Source organism: Littorina saxatilis, linkage group LG8, assembly GCF_037325665.1.
Source record: "Littorina saxatilis isolate snail1 linkage group LG8, US_GU_Lsax_2.0, whole genome shotgun sequence".
NCBI lineage: Eukaryota > Metazoa > Mollusca > Gastropoda > Littorinimorpha > Littorinidae > Littorina > Littorina saxatilis.
In genome coordinates, this window is record NC_090252.1 from 12,865,527 (window position 1) to 12,880,292 (window position 14,766).

The following is a 14,766-nucleotide window of genomic DNA, read 5'->3' on the forward strand; positions in this document are numbered from 1 at the left end:
CATGCAATCAGCAGGTACCAGTAACTGAAGTTCTACTTCTCTATGCAGGACATTAGTAAAAATGGGTCATGTTGACCTATTTATTGCATAATCGGTTATTTCCGGTTGAGATGTACGTATTTCGCTATCAGTTCTTTCAATCTGCATTACATAAACTAAGGTGGTACTAATACTTGAAGTTGTACTTGTCTTTGCAGGATATTTGTGGAAATAGGTCATGGTGACCTATTTATTGCTTTATTAGTCACTTCCGGTTGAAATCACAGAACCTTCCCTCGATTTCTGGAATCTGCATGACATAATGTACACTTGTACCAGTGTTCACGCTTCTAATCCTTTTTGCAGGGTTGTTGTAGGAACATTTTTGGCAGGCAGTGTTACTGTGTCATGCTAAACAGGCGGAAAAAGGGAGGTTTTCTGTAAAAAGGGGGCAGTTTTCAAACTCTTAGGAAATCAGTGCAAGACATGCCAAGACAAAAACCAGAAATGCACGTGCTACAACATGGTTCCAGCCACGGACTGTGCTCACAAATGTGTGTTTGTAAAATGACACACTGGCACAAATAAGGCAATGAAACAACATGCCCCTATCACACAAACGGAGCGACTTGGATAAGGCAAGATGTTGTGTCTGCCAGGCAAGTGGTTCAGTGTCTCACTTCAACTGAAGAAATGGCTTCAAGCCATTGGCAGAGTACAGTTACGATAATTTTATGGTCGGCCTACAGTCACCATGCATAACAATGAAGGATCGCCTCATCCAAATGAAGGTCATGCAGCAAAAAAAGGTTACTGATAAGGCAGCAGGCATCGACCATGAGCTGCCACCACACACTGTTGTCAGTGATCAAAGTGTTACAAACTGCTTACACGCTGTCAACTTCAGTGAAAGACGCCCAGTCCGCAAAACAAAATTGACTGCCAACCATCCAAGCTGCCCAACGAGCCTTGTCCACGCAACATGTGAGGTGGTTACAAATGGGCCCTGCCTCGTCTTGGATCCTGCTGATGGGCGCATCAGAGTCTGGAGGCGTCGTAGAGAGCGCTTTGCAGATGGCGCGGTTCTAGAACGATATCGTTCGATGGGGGCTCTGTGATGGTCCTGGGAGAGATCACCTTGCGTCGTATGACATCTCACTACCGATTAGTGGGAGATTAACTAATGATCGCTGCCGGGACAAGATTTTGCAATGTTTCGTTGTAAGAAATACTACTGTTGTGAATTTGAAATCAGAGGGTTGTCTCGAGTAACAAGCTCTAGCGTTGTTCTCGCTGGCATGATTGACGTGACAATTTCTGGAGACTGTCCTCAGTTCTTCAATAAAACAATACAGAAAAAAAAATATAATTTAACCTTGTCATTTATATGTGGCAAGCGTTTACAAAAGTGGTCCTTAACTTTGTTTTGAATTGTTTTCTTGGGCCAGTGACTTGTAGCTTTGTGTATGTTTCAGAAATCGCTTTCAACGGGAAGTGCAGTACGAGCGGTAGCGACTGTGCGAGCGGCACTTTCTGTGACACGCTCAATAAGTGCAGTGAGTTATCGTCCTTGTCAGACTGCTCGGGGGAAATAACCAGTGGACACACGCTCTTGACGCTACAGTTAACAAGCCCTTCCGACCCATGTTCTTCTCCAAGACAAATCACTGGGCGGACGTTGTACACACGGCATTTCTTCTTTAAAATTATGCAGATCTCAGTTCATTGTTTTACCGTAGCGTCAAAGGAGTGTCGCTACTGGTAGTGTCCGGTGAGCTCTGTTGTTCTTTCTACGATGACGGTCCCTACAATTCGAAATCCAATTTTGCTGTGGACATTCTGAGTCAAACTTCCGTGAAGCTTCAAAAGACTAGGGTCAGAAACAATTTTTACTCATTTTTGAATAATCTGAGCAATGGGTGAGTATTACTTTAGTATTTATGCATCCGTGTCCGTCTGTATAGATGGACAGGTCGGCTGGCCGGCCGTCCATACAGAAGGAACACGGGTGGATACTAAGACTCATCCGACCGTGGACAAAAATACTTTTTTCAAGCTGGACCTTTACAACTTTTAGGTTTTGAGAATCTCACAAAGTGACTCCTTTTTGTTTGTCCATCGTTAAATTTGGGATCTCAGGGGGTCATGTTCGATTGACAATAACATACCATTGACGTTATCTCTAGCCTCTTTGAAGCTAGAGTTATGAAACTTTGAACACTTTAAAAGTTTGATAATCTGCCGACATGACCCTTGTTTGGTAAACCCCCGTCAGATTTGGGGATCAGAGCTGGGTCATGTTTGTACAAACTTTGCGTTGAGGTTGTATCGGTTAATTTGGAAGCATAAGTCTCGACATTTCACACAATTGTAGGTGTTGGTAGTCGGCAGACATCACCAAAACGTTCGTCAAATGTCATTGTCACAGCATGAAAATATTTGTTGGAAAACATGTTCACCACTGAAAACATTCACTGATTTATCAAGGTTATAAGTCTTGACCTCCTCAAACTATGACGTCATTGTTTGATTTGGTCACAGCTTAGTTTCTGTTATGATGTCAATGTATCAGTTATGAGGTCATGCAAGTGTCTGAGTACATTACGCTTTGTCCTGGCCAGCCAATGCAATGTTGTCACAAAAATTAGGGTTCTTGTAAAACAAATCCCTTCTTTTTATATTTAGTCAAGTTTTGACTAAATATTTTAACATCGAGGGGGAATCGAAACGAGGGTCGTGGTGTATGTGCGTGTGTCTGTGTGTCTGTGTGTGTGTGTAGAGCGATTCAGACTAAACTACTGGACCGATCTTTATGAAATTTGACATGAGAGTTCCTGGGTATGAAATCCCCGAACGTTTTTTTCATTTTTTTGATAAATGTCTTTGATGACGTCATATCCGGCTTTTCGTGAAAGTTGAGGCGGCACTGTCACGCCCTCATTTTTCAACCAAATTGGTTGAAATTTTGGTCAAGTAATCTTCGACGAAGCCCGGGGTTCGGTATTGCATTTCAGCTTGGTGGCTTAAAAATTAATTAATGACTTTGGTCATTAAAAATCTGAAAATTGTAAAAAAAAATAAAAATTTATAAAACGATCCAAATTTACGTTTATCTTATTTTCCATCATTTGCTGATTCCAAAAACATATAAATATGTTATATTCGGATTAAAAACAAGCTCTGAAAATTAAATATATAAAAATTATTATCAAAATTAAATTGTCCAAATGAATTTAAAAACACTTTCATCTTATTCCTTGTCGGTTCCTGATTCCAAAAACATATAGATATGATATGTTTCGATTAAAAACACGCTCAGAAAGTTAAAACAAAGAGAGGTACAGAAAAGCGTGCTATCCTTCTTAGCGCAACTACTACCCCGCTACGAGTATACGGTCTTGCTGAAAAATGGCGTTGCGTTCAGTTTCATTCTGTGAGTTCGACAGCTACTTGACTAAATATTGTATTTTCGCTTTACGCGACTTGTTATATTTAGTCAAGTTTTGACTAAATATTTTAACATCGAGGGGGAATCGAAACGAGGGTCGTGGTGTATGTGCGTGTGTGCGTGTGTGTGTGTGTGTGTAGAGCGATTCAGACTAAACTACCACAGTTTTGTGAGTACAGTACAACTTGCCTGAACACTCTGAACACGAAAAGCTGCTTTTCCACATTATGCATGCGCTGAAAGTAGTCCCCATGACGGTTTGGGATCCCCGTCAACAAGATCTCACGTGTGACCCAGATAACGGCAAACACGGTTCTGACAAGATAAGACCGCTAAAACAACACGCGCAGAACATGCTAGTATCATTATTTTCTTTTCAGTTTAAGTCCATAAAGGTTTAATTAACGCATCCTGTATTTGCGTTTCTTTTGCCTCCGAGTATATATGGGTCCTTCCACAAAGCTGTGTACCACAAGAGGGTAATGACTTTAGAGTAAGATTTCGGAATGGTTGTCTTGCTTCTAGAATGATATAAGGATATCAACAGACTGCAAATTGACCAAAGAGATAACGATAATAAAATTAAAAAGCTCGTTAGGTTGGTTAGTGTTTTGTATGAAAGCAAACACAGAAAATGACGTCAACATGGCGTTTTTATTGTGACATTGCTTACATTTGGTTTTTAAGTATCCGTGTGGCTGCCAATGAAATGTGACCATTAAACCCCCAACATACATCTTCGTTGTGTTTTGTGCTAGTGTTACACATGCACTTAGCTGTTTGCCCTTACGGATGTTTACAGTGTGCATTTGGATCGTTTAAAAATAACGGTTGCCTACGTAACATTTGGTTTATGAAACCAACCGCGAACTACGTGAACGTGTCTATAACTTCTGTACGCACGAATATGCGACTGTGTGTATTATCATCAAAGACATTTATCGGAAAAATGAATAAAACGTCCGGGGATATCGTACCCAGAAACTGTCATGTCAAATTTCATAAAGACCGGTCCAGTAGTTTAGTCTGAATCGCTCTACACACACACACACACACACACACACACACACACACACACACACAGACACACACACAGACACACGCACATACACCACGACCCTCGTTTCGATTCCCCCTCGATGTTAAAATATTTAGTCAAAACTTTATAATCTTCAAAACTTGACTAAATATAACAAGTCGCGTAAGGCGAAAATACAATATTTAGTCAAGTAGCTGTCGAACTCACAGAATGAAAATGAACGCAATGCCATTTTACTCGTAGCATCGTCAGGCCACCGCTCATGGCAAAGGCAGTGAAATTGACAAGAAGAGCGGGGTAGTAGTTGCGCTAAGAAGGATAGCACGCTTTTCTGTACCTCTCTTTGTTTTAACTTTCTGAGCGTGTTTATAATCCAAACATATCATATCTATATGTTTTTGGAATCAGGAACTGACAAGGAATAAGATGAAAGTGTTTTTAAATTGATTTGGACAATTTAATGTTGATAATAATTTGTATATATTTAATTTTCAGAGCTTGTTTTTAATCCGAATAGAACATATTTATATGTTTTTGGAATCAGCAAATGATGGAAAATAAGATAAACGTAAATTTGGATCGTTTTATAAATTTTTATTTTTTTTTACAATTTTCAGATTTTTAATGACCAAAGTCATTAATTAATTTTTAAGCCACCAAGCTGAAATGCAATACCGAAGTCCGTGCTTTGTCGAAGATTACTTGAGCAAAATTTCAACCAATTTGGTTGAAAAATGAGAGCGTGACAGTGCCGCTTCAACTTTCACGAAAAGCCGGATATGACGTCATCAAAGACATTTATCAAAAAAATGGAAAAAAAATTCGGGAATTTCATACCCAGGAACTCTCATGTCAAATTTCATAAAGATCGGTCCAGTAGTTTAGTCTGAATCGCTCTACACACACACAGACACACACAGACACACGCACATACACCACGACCCTCGTTTCGATCCCCCCTCGATGTTAAAATATTTAGTCAAAACTTGATTAAATATAAAAAGAGGAGTTTAAAAACATACTACACGTACACACATACAACCACCACCACCATCATCATAATCATCATCATCATCACCATCATCACCATCAGAATCATCATCATCAGAATCATCATCATCAGAATCATCATCATAATCATCATCGTCATTATCATCTCTCTTCTTCTATCTACCCATCTATCTCTCTCTCTCTCTCTCTCTCTCTCTCTCTCTCTCTCTCTCTCTCTCTCTCTCTCTCTCTCTCACACACGCACACACACACACACGCACACGTACACACACACACACACACACACACACACACACATATACAGAAACCCTCACACAACAAACACACACAGGTACACACACAAGCTGCGCACGCGCACACACATACACACAAAACACACACACACACACACACACACACACACACACACACACACACACACTGCAGTCTATATGGTAACTTACCTGAAATTGTAGCCTGTCATATATCTAAGTGGAGACAGCAAACGGTAAGAGCAACAGGTTCTCATTTACTATGTCCGGGCATTTAAACGATCAGGAAGAGGAAGACCTTGCTTCGCAATAGGCCTATGCTCTTGGAGAACTCTTCGATTAGTAGTGTGCGTTGTCATCATGAACGTTTACAACACCATCGTGATCAAAGTATCTGCTTCGACTTCGGAGTCACAAATGTGCCGGCGAAGTGCAACAACATTATTCTGAATCAACAGCATTGACCTCGTCAACAAAATCGTTGTCTTATCCCAAAGTGACTTCTGTCAGCAGAACATTCCTTGTTCAACTGAAAAGACTGACTTGCCCTTCCACTATCAGAATTCACAGCTGCAAAGAACAGAATGCCCCAGTCTGATCTAAATATCAGTAACTTTAGCAATGGAAGCAACTAAAGATGAAAACGGGGAGTAACTGTTCTTCGTCGGGCAACTGCGTTTGTCGTCTGCTTTTTCGTACAGTGCTACGGTCGCGTGAAAGTCAGATCTACCTGAACTATGCGTATAGATCTGTCTAGTGAAATGTAGCTGTGTGATGATTTGGCTACATCACTTTGCTGAATGTGCTTCCAGATGAAAGTATATTAAGCTTACTGTCAAACATTAAACAAAAATAGGTAACTTGACCAAAACTAGCGACGGCATTTTTTTTCTCGAAGCACAACAAAACACGCTGTCGCCGTTGTCGGCATCATCGCAGTCAACTTGTCATCGGTTCGATGTGTTTTTCCTGAGGAGGAATGAACATAAAAATTTTTAGAAGTTTGTAATGTTGATCCCAAGACTATTTTCCATTACTTTAAATTGCTGTTCATTGTACTATCGCTGATAATTCATTGAACATTTTAGAAATTCAACTTGAAGTGGGCATCAGTCAGCACAGCAAAGTTTGTTTACATTTTGCTCTAACTTTGACCCCGCGTTTCTCCAATCAGAGGCTTAGATCAAGAATGTCCCTTTTCGCAGAAATGGCCACATATAACAACCGAGGCTGACAGTGTATGGCCAGCCTCCTGCCCTCTGTAACCTTGGTTATCTATCAACTTCAATCTTTAACGTAGGTCCCTACCCAGGTCAACCTCCTGGATAAGAACTTCCCTTGTTGACTGAATTATGTATGTAATTTTTTGGACTCAGCTTCCTCGACAAAGGTCCAAACCCAGGCCAACTTCCTGGATGAGGACGTGTTGTGATTGACTGAATGCTTACCTAAACCTATGACCAGTAATCTTGTCTGCAGTTTACTCCCTGAATTGTTTAAGGTAAGCGAATATACCTTTTGAAAGCATCCGCTGGCCACCGTCCCCGCTTGCGAATCTGCGCATCTGTTACGACTCAACTCCAAACAACTCTTGTTTAGCCGAGACTGAAATATTTTTGTTGCGCCATAAGGGTAAGAGTCTACGAGACCTTGGAGACATGTAGAAACGACGTCATTACTTCGCCACTAGTATGAGAATCTACATGTTGAATCGATGTCATTACTGCGTCATTAGTATGAGAATTTACGTAACCTGCACGCGTCATGGAGTTGCATTGTGGGAATGCAAACAGTCATCGGGGAGAAGGCAGCTGAACGCTAATGGAACAGAACTAGAGCCATTACCGTCGCTCTATTTGCCGGGTTCTGAATAGGCTATAAGTGGGAAACAAGACACAGGACAGTGTCAGGAATGGAAAGAAGATTTGCGCGAGCCGTAAAGCAAGCCGTAAAGCAAGTCGAAACAAGAATCCTGTTGTAACCACCGTTGAAAGCCGCCGGCATCCGAGCTGCCATCCCAAGGCCATGAGATGTAATCCGCAGCCGCACAGACTCGTTAAGTCGTGTCCGGAAAGGAGGATCAAGAGGGGTTCGAGCGTCTAGGATCCGCTGGAATAAGGGTGAACTAATCAAGCTACGCCACCAGTGTGTTCCACCAGCGAGGAGCAAAAGGAGCTCGTCTACTAATTATCATCATCATCAAGGGATCTTCATCAAGTTCGTCACTGCTACGGTCATCATGTAAATCCAGGCTTTCCATCAGGACATTCTGACTTTGTAACTAACCAGTTTATTTGAGATAAGTCCAGTTCGACATAAAACCGGACTGTCAATACAAGAACCATTAATTATGAACTCGAATTCGTTAGATCTAAAATAGAAATAGTTTGTTAAAGAATCCGGGAATATTACCTAACCAATAAAGTATTCATTAATCTAAATCATCAGTGTTTTACGAGATTGATTTGAAGCACGACTGTTGTAAAGTATTGAATAGAACTTTGGTGTGTTCTTAGATATTGTATATCTAAAACACAATGTAAAATGTGGAACTGCAACAGCATCTGAGGCGCCTTTTGCTGCGCTCGATGTAGCTGCTCCTATTCTAAAACTGTGTGAATTAAATCGGTCAGCTGGAATTCCGGCAATGTTCAACATTGCTTTTAGTGTCGTAACAAAATCCCTCCTTACTAATGACCGACCATTAAGCATGAACAGCGGGCCGGGCCTGCGCTCTCTTTTCACTATGTATTCTTTTAGAGCTTGTACGGAGCATTTGAGTGGATTAGCAGTGGTTACAACGGCTTCTTGATGCTTACCAGCTGAGTGCTAAGCAGATCTGAAGGAAATAAGAATAGAGTCATCCGTTAAGGTCACATCGGAGAAAGCAAGTGTGTGATCTGATTCTGTTATTTCCCCGACCCGTAGGAAAGCATGAAAAGCTAACAAAAACATTGATGGGTAAAGATATGTGAGATAAATATTTTGAAAAGCTTGTCTACTGGTTTTCATCAGCTGTTCTAGGATCTCTTCAGTAATAGGAAGACGACTGTCGTTTGCGGATAAGTTTATGTGCTGTTTTTGTCGACTTACAGACTATGTAAGATAAAGTCGGATCAGACACACTAGATGACTTGTGCACATAACTCAACGCAGAAAGCATGGAAGAAGTTGTCGCAGGCGCGTAGCCTTAGATAGAGATATGCAATGAAAAGCAGGACAGTTTGCTTAGTTACTGGACATTCCCACAGGATATTACTTTCAGTTATGAAAAGCTTGAACAGCTGCCAAGCTTTTCGGTACAGACTACTGGATGAGGCACTTAACGCCTTGCCAATCAGCATCTGTGCAGTGTCTATGACTTCAGGTCGGATGGTAGGGGTGAGAATGGCGCAGGATCCCTGTTGGCATGTGGGAAAAATATTTACTGTTGTTTGCGGCCTGCGGTGGAAGTGGGCCGGTTGTTAATTTGTCGGTATCGGTCGGACTTCTGACCGCGAAAGGACTGGTTTTCAGGGCAAGCCTTCGCTGAATGGGGCCCATCGCAATTCACGCAGGCATGGGAAAAGCGACAATTGTCACCGAATTTGCAGGATCCAAATTTATGAAAAAAGGTGGCCCGTGGGGACCCACGAAGGTTCTGCTGATCCGGATTGTCCCTGTTTGTTGGCATGTTGCCCCCCATGTTGCCCCCCATGTTGCCCCCCATGTTGCCCTTCCCTTTGTTTGGCTTCAAAAGCCAGGTCAAAATTCTTGTCCCCCCACTTCACAAGCCCCTTTTCTAGCATGGTTCTAAAACTTCTGTCATAGAAGTCCCAGTCATGTCCCTTGTGGAACAGACTGGAGACCACTTCGTAATGTTTAGAGAAACCAGTCTGTGCACATGTCTGGTTGGGCTGCTGCGTCGAAACATACTGAAAAAGGTTCCAGGCCTCACCTCATTTTGTAAAGGACAATTTCTTCTGCTTTGAATTTTGGGCTTGGGTGAGGCTTGGTTGGCCAGAGGTGTCCACGGAGAGTATGTACTCTGAATTAGCGTCCTGGTGGAGCAAATCCGCAAACTCTACAAACTGGCCTTGCCAAATCGCGTGCTTCAATTTATCATGAATGTGCAAGTCCACTGGGACATGGGTCACCCCAGGCTCACCTGTTACCCTCCGGAGGACAGTGCTGAGCACATTGTGCACCACAGTGTCCTGATGGTATTCCCTGTTGGACGGACCAGGCTGTGCGACTCCTCCAGGGGATCCTCCCATCGCTGTGGGTTACGCCTGTGCCTTCTCCACCGCCTCCATACGAGTCGCCAGCTGAATGTTTGTCTGTTGGGGCGGGGATATAGCTCAGTTGGTGGCGCGCTGGATTTGTATTCAGTTGGCCGCTGTCAGCGTGAGTTCGATCCCAGGTTCGGCGGAAATTTATTTCAGAGTCAACTTTGTGTGCAGACTCTCTTCGGTGTCCGAACTCCCCCCCCCCCCCCCCCCCCCCGTGTACACTACATTGGGTGTGCACGTTAAAGATCCCACGATTGACAAAAGGGTCTTTCCTGGCAAAATTGCTTAGGCACAGTTAATAATTGTCTACCTATACCCGTGTGACTTGGAATAATAGGCCGTGAAAGGTAAATATGCGCCGAAATGGCTGCAGTTACTGGCCGTATAAAATTTCATCTCACACGGCATCACTGCAGAGCGCCTAGAACTGTACCCACGGAATATGCGCGATATAAGCCTCATTGATTGATTGATTGATTGTTGCATGGCTTGAAGCTGTGCCATCACCGCCTCAAAACCTGCTGCCAAGCGTTGGTCGGACAGGTCAGAGGAGGCTGGTGCAGCATCTGCAACCCCCTCAGCTGTGGTGCTTGTGGACGCACCTCTCTGCCTTCCTCGCTTGGCTGGTCGTCCACGGGCACTAACTGGCACATCTGCAAAGCGCCTAGGCACCGCTCTAGTTCTCACCGGAAGCATGGTCAGTCAGTGGTCTGCACAGCATAACATCATATAATATATATAGGTAGATGTCAACCATTTGATTTTATAATCATTCTTGATAGTCCAGACTCCTGCCTGTTCGGCAGGAAAACAACAACCAATCACCACAGTTGAGAGAATTGGTTTTCCTCTGAATAAATTGTGGTGATAATTCGCCCAGACACCGGTATAACAACTCATTCTTATTGTCAAGGAGCGACGGTACTGCTTACACGATGACGCCATTGTATTGGCACCACATATTGCTCTACCCAAGAATAGTAAATCCATTACTTGCTGGTGTATCTGAGGGCCAATTGGCCCTTTCAACCAGGCAATTATCACATAATGGTGTATCTAAGGGCCTAGTGGCCCTCTCAACCCTGTTACACATATTAGTATCATAACGTACGGGTGTATCTAAGGACAAAGAAGCCCTCTCAACCCTGTTAATATGATATACGGGTGTATCTAAGGGCATAGCACTCCGTCATAGCAGCCCTCTGAACTCTATCATTATAATTATTGTACTGGTGTATCTAAGGGCAGATACGCGCTCTCAACCGTGTACTAATCACTGGTGTATCTAAGGGCTTAGTTACTGGCACTCTCAACTAATTAACACAACTGTGTCGCATTCAGTCATCGTCTGTCACAGTCATCAATAAAACAAAGCATTTCAACACATATACCATGGCACATTCAGCATCAACCTCCCACTACGACTGCCTTGCATTGCCAGTTTATCTGCACGTCCCTGAGGATCGGTTTTCACATATAAATCATTCTGCACTCAGAGCTGCAACAGCTCGAATGACAACAGATCGGAAAACGTTGTACATGTTGTAGTAGCCCTCATCAGTCAAGTGCACGCCATCCCTGTAATACCTGGACAATGTAGCGAAACGCATTGGGTTTTCATGTTCGAAACGTGCAAAATCAAACTGTACAAAATGCATATAATCTATGTCTTTGATCAGGGTGTTCATCTCTGCATTGGCGAGAAAAGCCTCCCTGTCATACAGTACGCATGATCGGTCGTTCGTACATCTCGGTAATAGTTGTGTCACACAAACTCGGGGAACGCCCAGCGCAGGGTGGAAATAGGAGGCCGACGCCATTATGTTTGACGACAGCTCTTCCACATCGCATGAATGCACACGATTGTTGTCGCCAATCATGACACCAAGAGTGTCTGGCTTCACCCGGCGAACTTTCCGAACACAAAGGCGGGGCTTGTCGAATCCTTGACTCGTGCCCCACCCACGCCGTGGAAATGCACCGAGGCTCGCTCAACATTAAACGAACGAACGAACGAACGAACGAACGAACGAACGGACGAACTTTATTACTCAAGGATGGAGATTTTAGGCTCACGCCTAGTCTTACAATCTGTCCCTGCTAAACTAAGACATAAAAATAAAGACAATAAAAGGACAATTGTCAATCGCAATCATACAGTATTACTAATTACAACATTACCTATACGAATACATAATGCATGATACAACATTGAAATGTACATGTATGTCAATATAATACAAAAGAAAAGAAAAGTCGACTCGCACACACACACGCCGCATGCCTGCAATTACATTCGCACTCAATACAACACACACACACGCACACACACACACACACACACACACACACACACACACACACACACACACACACACACACACACACTCACTCACACATATGCGCACACACATACACACAGATATATACGCACGCACACACACATACACACGCAGACACACACACACACACGTACACACGCACACACACAACAACAACCTCATCAACATCATCATCAGGATCATCGTCGACATCATTATCGTCATCAACAAAATATAATTTATAGAGGTTAGTGATAGCAATGCATTCTTGTTAGAAACAGTTTTAGAATGTAACTGTTCGTGACATCAGATATTTGCGAAGCTGCGCTTTGAAGTGTTTAATCGTGCCTTACCCCTTTATCTCACATGGTTGCGAATTCCAAACACGCCAATTCTCAAAGACACGCCTTCCGTTCCCCCCCACCACGCTGACACGCCTTCCGTTCCCCCCACCACGCTGACACGCCTTCCGTTCCCCCCCACCACGCTGACACGCCTTCCGTTCCCCCCCACCACGCTGACACGCCTTCCGTTCCCCCCACCACGCTGACACGCCTTCCGTTCCCCCCCACCACGCTGACACGCCTTCCGTTCCCCCCACCACGCTGACACGCCTTCCGTTCCCCCCCACCACGCTGAACAAATTCCCAGAGCATTCGTGCATGCGAGTGTCCGACAAACAAAACTGTAGCATGTTCAACCATCTTGACAGAAAGAACCAATACCCACGCTTCCAGAGTAGGTCAGACCTGTTGCACTTGCAGAGTAGTACACGAAGCTTTTGCACACTATAACTACCACTCTGACGACGTGTTTCAATTCAATTGAATGCCCATGATAGCGGTACGGATATCAAAACAGAAAAGCTTAAAAAAAAACAATGATACTTGCCGGGATTATTGTCGCTTTTCTACTCCTCCAAAGCTCATCAAATATTTCGGCTGTCACGGTTTGCAGTCAGGATGATTGTGGGCTGTGTTTAGATCTAGAATGTACCCATCATCCTCTGTTTTACCCCACCCCGTGTCATACGGGTTCCTCCAAACCAAAATCGTCTGATTCAGGAGCAGACGACAGAGAAATAGTATAAATCATGTACGGTCATGATCTGTTGCATAAATTCCCTTTTTGTGTGTGTCCATAAGTCATAATGGTTTTCACAGGATAATTTTCATTGTAATCACCTGGTTAGCAGGTAATTATGACGTTGTGTGTGTGAAGTGTTGTGAGCAGGGTTAAGTAACGCACAACAGCGTAACGTCACGGAACAGTGTGACGTAATGTGCGTGACGAAATGTTTGTGTGTGCAGTGTACTGTAACGGATACTAGTGTGACGTCACAGAATAGTGTGACGTTATGTACGTGACCTGGATGGAACAAAGGTTTTAAAAATAAATGATCAGCAGAAAGACAGCTGTGAAGGGGAAGTGGTAGAAGGAGAAGTTTTGTCAGCTCTAACGCGTATGAATAATGGTTCTGCGCCCGGAATGGATGGATTAACAGTTGAGTTTTATACGTTTTTTTGAAGGAGCCTAAAAAGGTATTTACTTGCGTCTTTTAACTCTGCTTTTAAGAATGGAACTCTATCTAATTCACAGTGTAAAGCGGCAATTACACTTCTTCTTCTTCTTGTCGTTCGCCAATGTTAAACTTGGAGTCCAGCTCTGGTAATGAAGCTGGTGGTCTTATGAAGAGCCTCCACAGGTCCATGCAGCTTATCATGAAGGGGCACCGGCCTGGTCCAGATCTCTCTCCTCAGGGGCTGGAGATTCCTGAAGTCCTGCAGGATGTGGGCTGCATCCTGCTCTGCGTCTCCACAGGGACACATGGGGAAGGGCACGGCTCGCAGTTTTTTGTGCAGGTGTTGCATTCTGTTGTGCCCTGTTCTCAGACGGAAAATGACTACCTGTTAAGGCCTTGACAGTTGGTGGTAGCTGTCGTGCGTTGGGGGGGGGGGGGGGGGTTTAAGCAGAGACTTTATGATGGTTTTCATCTCTGTGGAGCTCACTGGGTTTTCTTCTTGTTCGTCCTCCGCACCCAGTTTGGCCATTTTATCCGCTTGTTCGTTAATTACACTGATTCATAAAGGAAAGGATTTGTCAAGAAATGATTTACATAATTGGAGACCTATTTCACTGACCAATACAGAGTATAATTTATTAGCGAAATGTTTAGCTCTTCGGCTCTCTGATGTTGTTGGGAATGATGTGAGTGAGGATCAAGTTGGGTATATAAAAGGTAGACGTGTCTCAACCTTATTGCGATTAGTTGATGATGTTTTAGAACATGCAGATGTACAAAATACGCCTGGATTGATGGTGTCAATTGACTTTTTCATGCATGTGATTGCATCTCCAAAGAGTTTATGTTGAAGATGTTTGAACATTCTGGTTTTTAAACTGATTTTGTGAAATGGGTTGATGTTTTGATGACAAACGCAAAAAG

The 14,766-nt window shown here is 43.3% G+C and overlaps 2 protein-coding genes across 2 annotated transcripts in view; one reads left to right on the plus strand and one right to left on the minus strand.

Annotated features, from left to right (window-relative positions):
* The window catches only part of LOC138972810 (multiple epidermal growth factor-like domains protein 6), a gene marked incomplete at its 5' end in the record, with an annotated part of 348,682 nt that overhangs the window by 318,118 nt on the left and 15,798 nt on the right, over nucleotides 1-14,766 (plus strand). The window contains 1 exon segment of the mRNA XM_070345474.1: nucleotides 1,455-1,535. Within this exon segment, the coding sequence (XP_070201575.1) occupies nucleotides 1,455-1,535 (81 nt within the window).
* The window catches only part of LOC138972813 (uncharacterized), a 178,857-nt gene that overhangs the window by 141,208 nt on the left and 22,883 nt on the right, over nucleotides 1-14,766 (minus strand). The window lies entirely within an intron of this gene.